The sequence below is a fragment of the Solanum dulcamara genome, chromosome 9 (assembly GCF_947179165.1).
Source record: "Solanum dulcamara chromosome 9, daSolDulc1.2, whole genome shotgun sequence".
NCBI lineage: Eukaryota > Viridiplantae > Streptophyta > Magnoliopsida > Solanales > Solanaceae > Solanum > Solanum dulcamara.
Window position 1 is genome coordinate 76,753,634 of NC_077245.1, and position 18,454 is coordinate 76,772,087.

The 18,454-nt window shown below is 32.5% G+C and overlaps 1 protein-coding gene and 1 pseudogene across 1 annotated transcript; both read right to left on the reverse strand.

Moving 5' to 3' along the window:
• Positions 1-7,006: 7,006 nt before the first annotated feature.
• On the reverse strand, positions 7,007-8,459 carry LOC129903252 (E3 ubiquitin-protein ligase PUB23-like). Its single transcript, XM_055978761.1, has one exon. It carries the CDS (start codon positions 8,426-8,428, stop codon positions 7,166-7,168), a length of 1,263 nt encoding a protein of 420 aa, XP_055834736.1. The 5' UTR covers positions 8,429-8,459; the 3' UTR covers positions 7,007-7,165.
• A 4,676-nt stretch (positions 8,460-13,135) lies between these two features.
• Positions 13,136-16,984, reverse strand: LOC129903824 (uncharacterized; annotated as a pseudogene).
• Positions 16,985-18,454: the final 1,470 nt, after the last annotated feature.

Genomic DNA, 18,454 nt, shown 5'->3' on the forward strand with positions numbered 1-18,454 from the left:
AACACACAAACACATAAGAGAAAGAATTGCTATTACTCTCTCTATATTACTACTCTCTCTATTAATACTTTCTATATACATATTCTCTTGTTCTTCTTCCTTTATAAAATTGTCAAGTTAGTTAATTCATAACACGTTATCAGCACGAAGCTCTAATTTTTCAGAAAATTAACTTCTATATCAGGTATATCTACTAAAGAAATTTAATTTTTAAGTTATCTTTGTTACTTTCAAATTAATTTTCATCATGTCAAACTTGTCAAAATTGGAATTTGTTGCACTTGATATTTCTGGTAAAAATTATTTGTCATGGGTACTTGATGCTGAAATTCACCTTACCGCTAAGGGTCTTGGTGATGCTATAATTGAAGGAAACACAGCATCAAGTCAGGATAAAGCAAAGGCTATGATTTTCCTTCGTCATCATCTAGATGAAAGCCTAAAAATGGAATACTTGACAGTGAAAGATCCACTTGAATTGTGGAAAGACTTAAAAGGGAGGTATGACCACCTCAGGGCAACGGTATTGCCAAGGGCTCGTTATGAGTGGATGCACTTACGGTTTCAAGATTTTAAAACCGTAATTGAGTATAATTCTGCTGTATTTAGAATAACTTCCCAATTAAAATTATGTGGGGAAAATATAAATGATGAGGACATGTTAGAAAAGACACTAACTACTTTTCATGCCTCTAATGTAATATTACAGCAGCAATACCGTGAAAAGGGTTTTAAAAAATACTCTGAATTGATATCATGCCTTCTGGTGGCTGAACAACATAATGCCCTTTTAATGAAAAATCATGAAGCCCGTCCCACTGGAACTGCTCCGTTACCGGAGGCAAATATGGTAAAAGCACATGGCCAGTCTGAAAGAAGACATAATAAATATCAAGGTCACAATAATGTGCGTGGGCGTGGCAATGGCAGAGGGCGATATAATAATCATCGTGGTGGTGGTCAACATAAAAGGGAGAACAATATCAGTTCTCAAAATGATCCTTCAAAAAGTAACTGTCATCGTTGTGGCATGAAAGGCCACTGGAAAAATGAATGTCGGACGCCTGAGCATTTTGTAAGACTTTATCAAAATTCTTTTAAAAGAAAGGCAAATAGAGGTGGTACCTCTTCTTCTAATGCTCGGATAGAGTCACACTTGGCGTTCGAAAATAATGTTGAGGCAAGGCCTTTGAATAATGATAATATTGAAGCAAATATGGCCTTAAGGGATGATGATTTTAATGACCTCAATGATATTACTCATTTGGAGGTTGAAGATTTTTTTAAGGATCTTAATTGATGTTTAATTTCATGTTTTTCAATATGTTATCATGTACTTTGAATTATTGTGTTTTTACGTTTATGTATTTGAAGAAAAAAAATAATAATCAAGGTTACATTTTTATGATAATTGTATATTATTTATTACATTGTGCTATTTTACAATGTTGTAATTAATTACTATTAGTGTGCTATTATTTAATCTTAATATCATATTGTTACTAAAAATAATATTCGCCTTATTTAATGTCATTATAATAACTATTTATTCTTGTTAATGTTTTAGACATTAATAATATATAATGATTGTATTATTTTTGTCAATAAACAAATTATCTATACATGATGAATAATATTATATTAATGTTTTATAATATTTTATATTTGTTTTTAATACTTGTGTATAATATTTATTTAAGGTTAATAAGTATACAATTCCATAAACTAAATTATTGTAACATTCATCATAATTGAATCATATAATTTTTTAAATTCTAAATTACCATAATTTAACTTTTAAAAAAAAAAAAGGGACTTATGTTTTTCTAGCAAAATTGTTACTTATTTTATTTCTTACAATGCATTTTTATTTTATGAAGATAAACAAATTTATCAGTCTTCAATTGGATTCAAGATGAATAATGGAGATATGTGCATTTTGGATAGTGCCACAACTCATACGATATTAAAAGAAAAGAAATATTTTTGTCATTTGATTATGAAAAAGGACTATGTCAATACAATATCTGGTAGTACAAAATTAATTGAAGGCTCTGGAAAAGCAACCTTATTACTACCTGGAGGAACGATATTGGTAATTGATAATGCATTATATTGTAGTAAGTCTCAAAGAAACTTATTAAGTTTCAAGGTTATTCGCCAAAATGGCTATCATATTGAGACTGCAAATGAAGGAAAGGTTGAATACCTTTATATTACTACAATAAATATGGAGAAGAAAATTGTGCACGAAAAATTACCTGCACTTTCTTCTGGGTTGTACCATACAAATATTGGTACTGTTGAATCACATGCCATTGTAAACAAAAGGTTTACTGATTCTAATGATTTTATCATTTGGCATGACCGGTTGGGCCATCCCGGTTATAATATGATGCGCAGAATTATTGAGAATTCACATGGGCACACTTTGAAGAATCAGAAAATTCTTCAATCTAAGGAATTCTATTGTGTTGCTTGTTCCCAAGGAAAACTGATTATCAAATCATCAGCAACTAAGGTTGGGATTGAATCCCCTGCGTTTCTGGAACGTATACAGGGTGATATATGTGGGCCAATTCACCCTTCATGTGGACCATTTAAATATTATATGGTCTTGATAGATGCATCTACAAGATAGTCACATGTGTGCTTATTATCAACTCGCAACATGGCTTTTGCGAGATTGTTAGCTCAAATTATAAGGTTAAGAGCACAATTTCCAGATTATGCAATAAAGACAATTCGTCTTGATAATGCTGGTGAGTTCACATCTCAATCATTTAATGATTATTGTATGTCGATTGGAATAAAAGTTGAGCATCCGGTCGCTCATGTACATACACAAAATGGTCTAGCGGAATCATTGATTAAACGCCTCCAATGGATAGCTAGACCATTGCTAATGAGGACAAAACTTCCTATTTCAGTATGGGGGCATGCTATTTTGCATGCAGCAGCACTTGTGCGCGTAAGGCCAACAAATTATCATGAATTTTCCCCATTACAGTTGGCGTTTGGAAGGGAGCCAAATATATCCCATCTTAGAATATTTGGGTGTGTGGTATATGTCCCAATTGCTCCACCGCATCGCACAAAGATGGGTCCCCAAAGAAGGTTGGGAATATATGTTGGGTATGAATCTCCTTCTATTATAAAATATCTGGAACCTATGACTGGAGATTTATTTACGGCAAGATTTGCTGATTGTCATTTTGATGAATCAGTATACCCAACATTAGGGGGAGAACATAAGCAGATGAAAAATGAGATAGATTGGAATTCATTGTCACTATCTCATTTAGATCCTCGAACAAATCAATGTGAGCAAGAAGTTCAAAAGATGATTTATTTGCAGAATATTGCAAATCAACTGCCGGATGCATTTACTAACCTTCCACGGGTTACTAAATCGCATATCCCAGCTGCTAATGCTCAAGTTCGAGTTGATGTCCCGGTAGGACAACTTATTCAGGCAAATGAATCTAGACCACGCTTAAAACGTGGAAGACCATTTGGTTCCAAAGATAAAAATCCTCGAAAAAGGAAAGGAATGAATGATCAAGATGATCATAATTTGGAGGCGAGTGTTCAAGAAGAGCCCAGAGACACAACAAATGGTGATACCACCGAGGAGGTCCAAGTACCTGAAAATAATGAGAATGAAGAAATCTCAATAAGTTATGTCTCGACAGGAAAACGGTGGAACCGAAATAATATTGTGGTCGATAATATTTTTGCTTATAATGTTGCCATTGAAATAATGCAACAAGATAAGGATCTTGAACCAAAATCTGTCGATGAATGCAGACAGAGAAATGATTGGCCAAGATGGAAGGATGCAATTCAAGCAGAGTTAACTTCACTTGAAAAACGTGAAGTTTTCGGATCAATAGTTCGAACACCTGAAGGTGTCAAGCCAGTAGGGCACAAATGGGTTTTTGTGCGTAAACGAAATGAAAAGGGTGAAGTCGTAAGATATAAAGCACGACTTGTAGCCCAAGGTTTTTCGCAAAGACCTGGCATTGACTATATGGAAACATATTCCCCTGTGGTGGATGCAATTACTTTCAGGTATCTAATGAATTTGGCAGTTCATGAAAAGCTTGAAATGCAGTTAATGGACGTGGTCACTGCCTATTTATATGGCTCATTGGACCACGACATTTTTATGAAAATTCCCGAAGGGTTCAAAATGCCTGAAGCATACAAGGATTCTCGAGAAAATTGATCAATAAAACTTCAAAAATCCTTGTACGGGTTGAAACAATCAGGGCGAATGTGGTACAATCGTCTTAGCGAATATTTGCTAAAAGAAGGATATAAAAATGATCCAATTTGCCCTTGTATCTTTATGAGAAGGTCTGGATCTGAATTTGTCATAATAGCAGTATATATTGATGATTTAAATATTATTGGAACTCCAGAAGAACTTTCAAAGGCAGTAAAATGCCTGAAAAAGGAGTTTGAAATGAAAGATCTTGGAAAGACAAAATTTTGTCTTGGTCTACAAATTGAACATTTTACAAATGGGATATTTGTCCATCAGTCAACATATACTGAAAATATTTTAAAGAGATTTTATATGGATAAAGCACACCCATTGAGTACTCCAATGGTTGTGAGATCTCTTGATATTAATACAGATCCGTTTCGGCCTTATGAAAATGATGAAGAACTTATTGGTGCTGAAATACCATACCTTAGTGCAATTGGTGCATTAATGTATCTTGCCAACAATTCTAGACCAGATATAGCTTTCTCAGTAAACTTGTTAGCAAGATTTAGTTCTTCACCAACACGCAGACACTGGAATGGAATTAAGCATATATTCAGATACCTTCGAGGTACCATTGATATGGGATTGTTTTACTCAAATGATTCCACGTCACAATTGATTGGTTATGCAGATGCGAGATATTTATCTGATCCCCATAAAGGTCGATCGCAAACAGGCTATTTATTTACATGTGGTGGTACAGCTATATCATGGCGTTCAACAAAGCAAACTATGGTTGCCACTTCCTCAAATCATGCAGAGATAATAGCCATTCATGAAGCAAGTCGAGAATGTGTTTGGTTAAGATCAATAACTGAACACATTCAAGAAACATGTGGTCTTTCTTTGACAAAAGACGCTCCAACAATATTGTATGAAGACAATGCTGCATGTATAGCTCAACTGAAGGGAGGATACATCAAAGGAGACAGAACAAAACATATTTCACCAAAATTCTTTTTCACTCATGATCTTCAAAAGAAGGGTGAAATAGATGTCCAACAAATTCGTTCAAGTGACAATTTGGCGGATATGTTCACCAAGCCAACATCAACCTTTGAGAAAATGAGATACAAAATTGGAATGCGTCGTCTTCGAGTTATTAAGTGATATTTTCATCAGGGGGAGCAAAATACGCGCTGTACTCTTTTTCCCTTAGTCAAGGTTTTGTCCCACTGGGTTTTCCTGATAAGGTTTTTAATGAGGCAGCACTCAAGGCGTATTATCAGATATGTGTACTCTTTTTCCTTCATTAGGCTTTTTCCCACTGGGTTTTTCCTAATAAGGTTTTAACGAGGCACATTTCTCGTGGACATCCAAGGGGGAGTATTATCAACCAAGTATTATCAACCAAGTAATATCAACCAAGTAAAATGGTTGTCCACTTAAAATGGTGGATAGTCCATTTACTTTTTAAGTAGGTAAAATGCCCATTAATATTTTCCTCCACTTGTAAATATGGCTATAAATATAGCCTTAAACTTCAATGTAAAAACACACAAACACATAAGAGAAAGAATTGCTATTACTCTCTCTATATTACTACTCTCTCTATTAATACTTTCTATATACATATTCTCTTGTTCTTCTTCCTTTATAAAATTGTCAAGTTAGTTAATTCATAACAATTCTTTCATTAAATTAAAACTCTTTCAGTTTTTTTTCCATCGCGCTCATATTGGAGCCTCGATTAAATTGGTATTACGCATTGCAGGATTCATTTGGAGGTGCCGCTCTCAATAGAATTTTCTCCATTCCAAGACTCGAACCGACACCTCTAATTAAGGATGAAGCAAGCATATCACTATACCACAACGCATATTTGTAACTAAAACTCTTTCTTGATGTCCTATTGCAATCAAATTAGATCAATTTGTTTCCAAATAGGGAGAATCACCAATGGAAGGAGCATGTTTGAGACAAGAAATAATATGAGATTTTCATAGACTAATAAGTAAGCATAATATGGTAAATGTCAAATTAATAAATTGTAGATGTTAAAGGAGATGTTTGATATTTTTTCCTTCTTTGTAAAGGCTAAATGAATTATGAAGTTGTACTCTTATTTATAGATGATAGTGTATAAGTATGAGATAAGTACATCTATTTCCAAAGAATAAATATATCACTTACGTATGATAAGTACAATATCATAGCTATTCCGATCGAAATTATAATCTGTTATTCATGTAATTAATCTTTTAGTGAAATAAAGATGTACTCCTTCCGTTTTAAAATAAGTGTTATCTTAGCAAAAATCACATCTATTAAAAAGTCAATAAATATAATATGTAGTTTACTAAACTATCTCTACTTAATAAATGTTTCTTGAGAATTGAACGTTATTGAGAAAATGGAGTATAAGAGTATAGAAAATATATAAAAATATGTCTTAAATTCCTAAGGTGACACTCATTTTGGAATAACTTTTTTATGTTTATTTATTAAATTTAAAGTAACTATGTAAGAGATTCTCACCAATATCCTATTTATGGAACACTTGCTTTGAAACACAATCTTATTTTTTCTTCCAAACTCGGATTAGTAAACTGTAAACCAAACATTGTAGTGGGGTGATAATTAAATACCCTTTCATCATTAATCAGTAATTCGATTTTAGTATTGCTTTTATTGGTAGGAAGCATTTTAGGTCTTTTGATGCATACAGATTAATCATCAAAGCAGATATCATACATTAGGTGTTAAACAGAAAAAAAAACTGAAAAATGAGATAAACAATTAGTACTTCTTCACAAATAGCATTGTGCGTGATTTCTAACTTTCTATGTATACAATTTTGACTGTTGTTTTACAATAATAAAATGATGTATGTTGCTATAAACATTATAGAATAAAAAAAGTATTCAAGGTTTTAATTAGTATACTCTACTCTATTGTCTTTTCAAAAGATAAAATTTGTATACATGGAGAATTACTCCAAACATGTGAATGTGCTCTCAATATCTCTCTTGTTTTTTCCTTCAAATGAACTTCACAATCTGCTTGCATCACCATACAAATTTTTGACACTGCCCCTACTCTCAACATCTCCAATAAAACTTCTTTTGTTGCTGAAAATTTACAAATTAAACCAAATATTTGTATTGCACTATCATCTATAGTTGCACTAATTCTCAATGTCCTCTTTGTGACCAATGCAATTCCAGCTGCATGTTCCAAAAATTTTGCCCTCCCATCAGCCAAAACACACAAATTAGACAATAGGCAAAACCCTAATTCACTAACCCTTTTCTCAGGGTTAGTTAATTCGAGCTCTATGAGTTCGAATATGGCTCCTGATTCGATGATCTTCATCTTGTTGCGTCCCCACGGACATGTGCCTATTAGCACCTGCAGGGCCGCTTTCGTCGCCTGTTGGGATATGTAGTTTCTGTTATTTTTTCGTAATGTATGCACTATTTCCTGGAAGAACTCTGGGTCTAATCCTGATAGAAGATTCGAACTCGAGACTTCTATCACGTCCTTCAAGACCATCATTGCATGTGTCTTGATGACATTGTGACAACTGTTTTTCTTTTCGTTTTTCAAAATCCATAAAATAGCTTGGACTAACACATGATTATCCTTCACATGATTCTTGTCTTCATGTGTTGGATTCCAAATTGAATGAAAAATCCTTAAAGCTTCTTCAAGGCCAGGAATTAATAATTTCCCAAATTTGTAACTTCTCACAATAAAACCAATAATAGCCTTAATTGCACCAACTTCCTCCATGCACTTCCTATTTTTCTCATTTTCACTAACCAAATCATCCATTTTTCTTAAAGCATCAACACAAAGTTGTTGATTATTATTATTTACCTGACGAATTAATCGAAGAATATTCGATTTGTCCATCGGATACTTTGGCGTTGGGATCCGGTCAACGCCTTTTCCCGCGTTGACTATGCACCATGCTTGAATTAATCGCCGGAGCATGTGATTTGGAGTCAACAACTCCGTGTCTTTAGGCAAATGTTGCTTAGTCACCGGGCACGTCGCGGCCAGCGCCTCTTCCTCCGCCGTGTCTAACCACATTTCGATACTTTCCCGATCATACGTGATTCCGGTGACCGTTGTCACCGGATCTTTCATGATTTGTAGTGATATAGGACATAAAAAATATTGTGGTATGTCTACTTCTTCCATAACCTTTTTTTTCTTTAGCTACAAAACTAAAATCAAGAACCTAATTATATATATATATATATGGATAATGAAAAGAGAGAAATAAAGATGTGTTCAACGTTTTGTTTTTTCCCCCCTACTTAGTAAGTAAAAGTGGCTAATATAATGAATGAGAAAGCAAAAAAGGAGAAGAAGAATGAAGACTAAGAAAATTCTAGATGGACTATTTTTATAATTATTACTTATTAGTATTATTGTTGGGGTGTATGTTTCTTTATTTTTTAAATTTGGTTTTAGACTTTAGTGGTCAAAGGTTGAATGGGGGCTAAGGAGGTGGTGGCTAATTAAATCCCACGACAAAATTAATTAAACAATTTAAAAAGAGATATGAAAATCTCACATTTTGTGTTGACTTTTTATTATTTGCCACGTGGCAGTCCAATCATAGTCGACATGAAGAAATAATAGTAAAAGGTAATCAATGGAGTGTTTGGTTTATTTTTGGAATGTTTTTTTTTCTAAAATTGGATGATTAATTGAATTTGTTTAGCATTTGGTTCACGAAAGGATATATACTAAGTGCATTGCATGCTTGTTTAATTTGAATTAACTTTAATTTTTCTATTAGATTATTGATTTGGTTGTCCACCTAGTTTGATATTTGCACTGAAGTTAATTAATTCGAATTCGCATAGAAAAGATTATTAGTAACGGATACACCCTTGTCCAAAGGATGTTAATTACAATTCTTGGCGAAAAATTTACATCATGTAAATAGGTAATTTTCTTTATATATGTGTGTATATGTATGTCTGAATTTTTTGGCTTTATTTTGTGTGTACCTTTTAAAATTTTAATTTTTCTTTCTGAAAATTGTGACTCCATTTTAGAGGTAACATCCTCTACCAATGGTAACTACATTCTCATGTCTCATATTAAACTTGAAACCCTTTGTTAAAATGAAGAGGTACTTAATTATCACCTCATTGTGATAATTTTTTATAGTCTTTTTAATTAAAGGTAAATTCAAATTTTAAAGTTTATAAATTTTTATAGCAATCTCAACTTAAATATTATAATAATAATAATTGAATTTACAGTCAAATATTTATAATTAAAATATTAATAAATTTATCTAAGTTCATGTAAATTCATAACCAACCAGATTCGCCTCGAGATTTAATTTCTATATTCATGTACTTTTGTCTCCCTTTGCTTTACATTTATAAATCGTTATGTCATGTGAATATAAATTGAAAGTTTGGCATATACGAATGAATCAAAAAGTAATTAATTTCGGCTTGACCCATCATTGAACATGTTTTTCACCATTTTGTGAATATAAATACACGTTATTGACGTTGAAAACAATCTCTTTAACTTCACAAAATAAAAATAAAATTTGATATACATTATCTTTTTTAGACTTTATTTATAAAATTATATTAAATATATTATTATTATTATTAAATTTAACATCATTTACATATAACAACAACAATATATCCAGTGAAATTTCACGAGTGGATCATTGACATACTAGTTATAGATAATAAATCTAAGCACCGTCTTTATCCATATCCTCTTATATGTACCAAAATATACCCTACCAATTGAATATTGGACTATACAATTGCGTGTCTCATTAATTTTGATTTTTGAATAAGTTCAAAATTACAAATAATCTGGCGTTGACAAATAAGATTAAATAAGAAATCAAATTGAAGTCGGATAATTAATTTATTCAGTGATTATTTATCCAAAAATAAATAAATCATGTAGAACTATGTATTACAGTTATAATATTTATGATTTATAGAGTAAATAACGATGTCTACATGTGCCCCACGTATGTTATGCTTCGATTTGAACCCTGAAAATAATTTTTAAAAAACTATGAGGATCTATACGGTGCGAACGAGAATTAGTCAAATCTAAAAAAATATATATTACACCGAAAAAGATTTTAAGTGTGTAATCGCACTTTATTCTTCACGTTAGATATATATAATTCATTTAAAGCATATGTTTACATTATGCTAATTAATTCCCCTTTTATATGAATATCCTATATGCAAATCAAATATAAATTCTAGTCTCAAGTGATATGGATAATTTCAGTCAAACAAATCAAAGCTTCCATTTTTGACTTAAAAGGTTTGATTTTCAATATCTTATTTTTTATTTGTTTTATTATTTTTGTTTGTATGTATGAACTATTCAAGATGAAAAACAGATCATATATTTTGGTGCACTCAATCATATATTACAACTAGCATTCATTGAAAGTCAACTTAAAGCATACCTATAGTTGTAGAAAAAAGAAACAAATATTTCAAATTTTGTTTTTTTATAATAAAAAATATTGGTAACAAAATTAGACCACCAAAAATCGTGGAGGTCATTCAAATTAGACAAATCATAAATAGATTGGAAATTGGCAGCTGGAAGAGAGTAGTCCAGCACTAAAGTCATAAAAAAAAATCGATTAATAAAACGGACTAATTTTTTCCTTTCCATGTTCAGTATCAACTTTTAGACTTAATTAATTTAAGTTTGTGCCGAAGTTTTATTTTGGAGAGTAAACTGCTTTCTATCAAAGGTCATTTTATTTTCAGGGATATCCGCTTTAGGGTACGATAAATCCAAAATGACATGGACTTTGGGGTGCAAACAATAGTCGATCTAGAATTGTCATTTAGGAGATCAAAAAATAAAACATATAGTGTCTAGGCTTTAATGACGGCAATATGCGCCGTCAGTACTCTCTACCAATATAGGGACGGATCAATTCAGAACCACGTCAAAAAGTTTCAATTTAAAGGGTAAAGTACTTTTTATCAAAGCCGCGACTTTGATTCATTTTTAAAAATACCTACTTTGAGGTTAGACTAATTCAAATTTGCACCAAAAAATTCCACAATATTATGAAGTAATGATCCAACTATATGTATCTTACTCTTTATTTTGAATTCACTAACATTTCAAGATGACCATTAAAGAGAAAAAAAAATAAAAAGGATAGATTTTTTTATAATTTTGAATGACAGTGAAATGATGTTAAAAGTATTTTTGCATGACACAAACGTTGGGAATTGAACTGATTTATGGATATAAAATAACTCAGCTTAATAATATTTATCTTCATTTTTAAAAGAATATTGGTAAAATGTCCCTACAAAGAATTATTTTAAATTTCCAAAAATAAAAAGTATGATAGTCCTATGTGAAATAAAAGATTTGCTAAGCATGGTAGATTTGTATAGTGCACCTTTTTTTGTGGTCCCATTATTTATACTTTTAGTGTTTGAATTCAGGAAAATGTTTCAATCAGTATGATTTTTCAACAGTGAATTTTGAAAGTACAAATTCCAATTATATGGCATGCATTAAAGCAAAGAACACATGTTTGAAAAAAAAAATCACTTTTCCGTCCTAATTAAATCTTGAACATATAAATTTAAAATCATAAATTTATATTTATTGATTGTAATATATTATTTAGATTAAACTTTAAGGTGTTACCCACTCCGGAACTGCATTACACTAGCACAAGCCAAGAACTTTACATATATTGATGAGATAAGTGGCAAAAACTAAACCTAAACTATCCTTTGTTTTTTTTTTTGAGTTTCATACCTAAATTATCGAAAATGTGAGTTTCAAACCTAAACTATCACTTATTAATTTAAATGAAAGAGAAAGTGTAGTGATAAGTGAGAGTCTAGGTATGAAACTAAAGAAAGGGATCTAATAGCTAATGTCAGTACCCCATGAGCACAAACGCCCCCACCCGCTACAAGTGAAGTGCTAAATGGAATCTGCTAGTGTTTATGTGGATGCAATGAATGCACGATTATGCTTGGTTGAACAAAAGCTTCCACATTACATTCAATCCCCTGTACAGCCATTTGAACTCTACTAAAGGAAACAACAAGTGCATCCAGGAGCTGTTGCATTTGAGCCTCAAGAGTCGGGACCTGTTGTTCATTGTACAGTTTAGATATTGCACTCGTAATAGCAACAGTCAGTAGTTTAGGCTGTCGATATCGTCTAACTTATTGCTTTCTATGATCATAGCTCTAACGATATAATAATTACATTCACTCTAATGTATCCTTATGCTTTGGACAAGTTTGATTTAGTTACTGCAGTGTCTTTTTTACATTTGAATGCGTTTGGAGTTTCCTTTTTCTGCTATCCAAGCTCTCAAACTGCATCAAATACACAACAGTTTTCAAGAGCCCAAGCAGCATAGCTGCCCTGCCACACACCTTGGGGGCAACATTTTTTAAGAATCCAAGCAGACAACACACCTTGTGGGTGCGGTGCAAGAACACAATATATTTCTTTCCTCCCCATTCCTTTTTCTGCTAATTCCTTCAAACCAAATATAATACTCCCTCCGTTTCAATTTGTTTGTCTTACTTATCTTTTTAGTTCATTTAAAAAAGAAAGTCTCTTTCCTTTTTTAGCAACTCTTTAATTCTAACTTACACGTGACATATTAGAGACACAAGATTAAAGAACATTTCGATACATTTCAGATATTTTTAGTTTAAGAGCACAAGATTCAAAAGTCTTTTTTAATTTTTTTAAATTTCATACCAAATCAAAACAGAGGGAGTACTAAGGAACTTTTTTTTGTGTGGAAAAAGTGTACCTCTTGTAGCAAGGATTGAACATCAACGCCAGCATTGATCAAAGCATAACAGAGAGCAACTGATATCAAAGAGAGAGTAATGGAAGTTGCTAACATATACCAATGATAAGCAAACATCAAATGCCTAAAATCAGAAGGCAAGCATCAAAGGCCTAAAATCAGGAGAGCACGCTCATTCGTCCTTACAAGCAATTTCATATTCTAAGCAAAATAAATCATCAAACTCAAAGAAGAGAAAAAAACAAGACATATAGTCAAGTGGTAGCTATAAATCTATAATCAATCAACCAAAATCTGACAATAAATCAGAATATAACAAAATGTTACTATCTTCACTTTTCTTCTCTTTACAATTAGAATGAACTATATTCCGATGCAATTGTATGGGGAGTTACCTTACCGAGGACGATATTGTGATGTTAATGGAAGAACTTTGTAAGATTGTCCAAAGAAATTGCTGAAAGATCACCTCCATCACGCTTAATTCTTCATCTAGTTTATTTGGTCATGCAAAATAGTACAGTGATACGAGGCATATGAAGAAGTCGGTAAGAACAAGAACCACAGCATCGAAGACAAACTTTGGAGCAAATAAACCCCATACCATCAAGTGTCGCCTTTGAATCGTAACACATATAATTGTAAGTGTCATAGATATAGCCATAATAAGTCCGTACATCAAATAAACCTGGCATAACTGGAGAAAAAACAGTGGTTTCCTTTTCTCAGCCTGGACTTCTGGATGTCGTCGGCAAGCAACAATAAGTGGAAGTCCCATTACTGGAAGAATGTGGGAGAAACCAAATATATCTATGGTAAGCAGGGAGGCCTGACGAACAAGGTTGAATTCATCAAACCCAACGAATGCGGAAGCATATCGTAGGCCATCAAAGGCACACCAATGTCCAGTGCAGAAAAACAGACACACAGCTAAAAGACTCCATTTTGCCACCGGAGAAGAACATGAAGTTGAACTTTCATAACAGTCATTCTTTGCTCGTTCCAACGTCATCAACCTAATTACACACCACCCTTGAATTACTGCTGCTAGAGCAACTAGAGGACCTTGTTTCCCGGATAAAATGATAATTGTTGAACTCCATGCTGATAACATGGCAGTTGCTTTAACAATTGTATCTTCCTCCCAAGCTGAAGTCTTCTCTTTACCACAAAGTTGAGATATTGCTAATAAAAATAATTGCAGAAGACCAATAACATAGATAATCCGAGGAATCCAATATGCTTTTATATTCACAATCACCGTGCTCGGGCTGAATAAGTTACCATCTAAAGCCCAAGCCAGAGCTATAAGAGAAGAAGCAAATATGGTTCCAATGACAACTAACGTGAATATCCCCCGACAGGAACTGTGCCTGATGCTCTTGAAATAAAGTATATAAGCTAAAATGACAAGAGCTAAAAAGGGTAAGATATCAGCAACATAACTCCATAAGTTGGTGCTGTTGTCAATGCTTACAGTCCAGAAAGCAAATGACTTCAAAAATAAAGAATTGACAGCCTGCTTCGACTGTCCAAGTTCAATACCAAATCTGAGAAGAGGAACCACCAGAACAAACAGAATTCCTTCAAGAAGCATCTTCTTTTTTACTATGGCGTGACGTAATTGAAGCATTCCAGCCGTGGCCAATAGAAAACTTGTTGTTTTACCTTCCTCCAAGATGAAATTATTTGAAAGAAAACTGAATGCACGAATCAGCACAGCAGCATAAGCAAAAATAGCCTCAAAAGAAACTACAAAATTTCCATCACGAGGAAGATAGCAACTGCATAGTTTGTCCAAATTTTTTATGGTAAAAATGTGAACAAAAAGAGAGAGCACCAAGATGCAGAAACCAGTGCCCATCATCTTTAGATTGAACTCTGTCCATTTGGAACGAGCAAGCGCAGTAATACTTGACAAGAAATTAGAATAAGCTTCAACTTGCTTCTTTGAGTTAACAATATCGAACAACTTTCTTTTTTACAATTCAACACAGCTTCCTTGGTATGTAACCAAATATCATGGGCCTGACCATAGAGGTTCAATACATGAGACATATCTTTGTCCGAAAACCCTATCACTGATGAAGCTGAATATACATCAATGTATCTTTTCACCTGCCATGTATTCATGCAGAGGACATTGACATAGTTCTGCATCCACCTTTCCGATCTTGAGAGATTTATTCCACTTTCTGGGGTAAACATGTCCAAGTTCCACGTACCAGCAGCTAATTCATAGAGTTATAAAAGTAATTTCCATGGTCAAAGAAAATGACTTTAAGCACTTAGAAAAAAAAAGTTAGGAATCCTAACTTTTCATTTTTGACTGACTTTAAGAACTTTCTGGCTTAAAGTTATCATTAGGCAAACACGTCCAAACGGGCTCTGAATGAAGGGAATGGATGAGATATATTAAAATGTTGAGGAAACAGTTGAACCCACGTGTCATCCCCCATCATCACAACTCGCTTGCCATTCTTAGCCATCTGATATATCAAATTATCTTCAATGATAGCTGGTGCGCCAAAGCTATTACCCACATCAATAAAAGTTGGAAGTCCACCAGTTGTAAATCCCTTTAGACGTTGCAAACTGGTTGTTGGAGGATCAGCAATAGCTTTAAAGATCTTAGCAAATGAACCTGGTTGAGATGCCAACTTGTGCAACACCTGCAATCTGTCCATCCACGGTTTTTTCTCATCAAAAAAGGTACTTGGAGCAACAAAGTCATACCTGAGAGCGTCAAGAACAATAATAACAATTCGATCAACGGCTGGCTTCGTCCAGCACCCTTTGGAATGGTTAACCATTTGATCATCTTGAGGAGGAGAGAAGCACGGAGATTTTTGAATATCAGAGCAGTGACTATATTGTGAAAGTTCAGTGCGAGTTAGGAGGAATCCTCTGGTGAAGACGAGAATAGACAATCCATGAAGTATCAGTATCCCAAGGAACACCATGAAAACCCATCTCCGCTTACCCAAATTCTCATTTTTCCACCAAACCTCACCACTCTTCGACATTGTACATAGAGGGACAATGCACAATTTTTAGCAGTAATTATATATCTACATCATGTGTGACGCTAATGAATCTTTAAGAAGTCCAACACTTGTTACCTAATTAATAAAGGAGAAGTAAAAATGGTGTGTAGTAACTACTATTTGGTTTTCTAGCCATTTGATGTTTGATTATCTGTTTGAAAATAAAACAACAGGAATTGAAGGTATACATCACTGAATGCAATGGCTCGTGGCTAAAAGATTTATTGATATGTTTATTCATGACTTTCTGAGAGTTGTTAACGACTAATCAATGGCAAGTATAGAGCAATTTATTGTGTCAAAATTCTTAAACAAAAAACACATAGTCTGTCAAGCAATAAACAGAAGTAGTAGTGCTACATTTTATGGTGTTAATATATACCTTCTTACTTCACTGCCCAAATTTCACACCTTAACCATTGTCACCAAAGATAAATTCAAGTAAAATGGGCAAGTGGGTGTAATTCCATAGCTTGAAAAAAAAAATACCTGAACAAAATCAAACAGGAGAAATGCAAAATAACAACTTCATCAACCCCCATTTTACAGGACAAAAAAAGAAAATCCGATAATCCTTCAGCTACAAAAAAAAAAAAAAAAAAAAACATTTTCGAAAATTTCCATAGAGTAAGAAATAGCATAAAACAGGACAATTTCAACAAACTCCACTTTCTTTATTTTTTTTTGAATCAATCATTGATCTTGGATTTGTGACCCTTATAGCTTGTAGAATCAATTAACCAATAAATAATAGACTTACTATAAGCAAAATTAGAAAAGGTTTTTTTCTTCTTACCTTAAACCTGAGGATTTCGAAGCATTTCTCCACCATCGAAGATGGTTTGTATCTCACTGTGATTTTAAGCTTGATTGAGTTATTTTTAAACAGTTTATAAGTTGAAAATTATTTATAAATTAAAAAAAATATATGTGTATGCCAACTTCTTTTTCTTGTTTTTTAAGCTAAAATAAATTCATCCAAATTAATTCTATGAGGCTTATTTTAAGTATAAAATAACTTTAAATTGATCAGTCAAACAATTTAAAAAAAAAACTGAAAACAGTTTAGTCAATCCAATTTCTCTAAATTTGACATTGAATAGTTTAAAAACGTTTGCTTTTCTCAATATACTAGATAAGCATTGGCCGGGGCACGGGCTTGACCTTTACCATCTTTAAATGCTATATTTCTATTTATGTAAATATGATATTTTTGTGATATAATTTTAAATTTTGACTCATTTATTTTAAAATAATAATAATTTATGAAAGTAATATTTCATATGGTCATTTAATTATGAATTATTTTCTCAAAAAGTCACTCAATTTTAGTTTTTAATTCGAAAGTCACTCAATCATAGACTTTTTTCTTAGAAAGTCACTCAACTTTGATTTTTAACTCAAAAATCACTTAACTATGAGCGTTTTACTTACAAAGTCACTCAACTTATTTAATTGATTTTTAAAAAAATTAAAATTTGTTTACATGAAATTTTTAGTTCTAACTAAAATTGTAAAATGATGACCCGCCTATTTGACTCGATCCGCTAAAAATATAATAGGTACCCTTTTCTTTTACCCTTTTCCCCTAAAATATAATAGTTAGGATTTATTATTTTAATAACCTTTAAATTTTGTGTGTTTTATGAATTTTTCTACACTATGCTTAATCTATGTTTTTTATAAGAACATCATCACAGTTTGAAAAGTTATTATGAAATTGGATATTTTTTAAGCATAGTATAATTGGTAATAAATGGTTTAAATGTATGAATCGGGAAATTAAGTTCGCCGAAAAATTGGGGTTGGGCTCAAGATAATTTGAATTGGGTCAATCTCAATTCATTTAAGTCTTAACTCATGTTACAAGAATCTTCAATTGAGCACGATTTAATCTCTAATTTCAATCCGTTTTAAGACTTTTTATTTGCATTGATAATGTATGTTAACATATTGAAGGTATAAATTACTGTCTATTTTATATCTTTTAGGATTTATCTATCCATTTGTGACTTACTTTTTATTATTTTCTTGAGTTGAAATTTAAATTGTGATTAGAAAAAGGTCAATATGTTAAAATTATTGAAATTAATCGGGTCAAATTAAGCGGGTCATGACCAAATCCGATTTTTTGCCCATTGGAGCCCAACCCATTTGAGCCCGAAGTAAATTTGAGCGGATTATGACATAACTCCATTTCTATTTTAACATATTTTAATATATTCAATTTCAACCCTGCTCGCCTATTTAACACCTTTGATTTGGATTAAAGACACATGATTAAATAAATGAAATACTAAGGGTTGATTGGGTTGTTATTTAAATTAAAGTTATACA

What these genes read in the sequence shown, in the direction of transcription:
- LOC129903252 (XM_055978761.1), bottom strand. Translation starts at nt 8,428, where the DNA reads ATGGAAGAAGTAGACATACCACAATATTTTTTATGTCCTATATCACTA.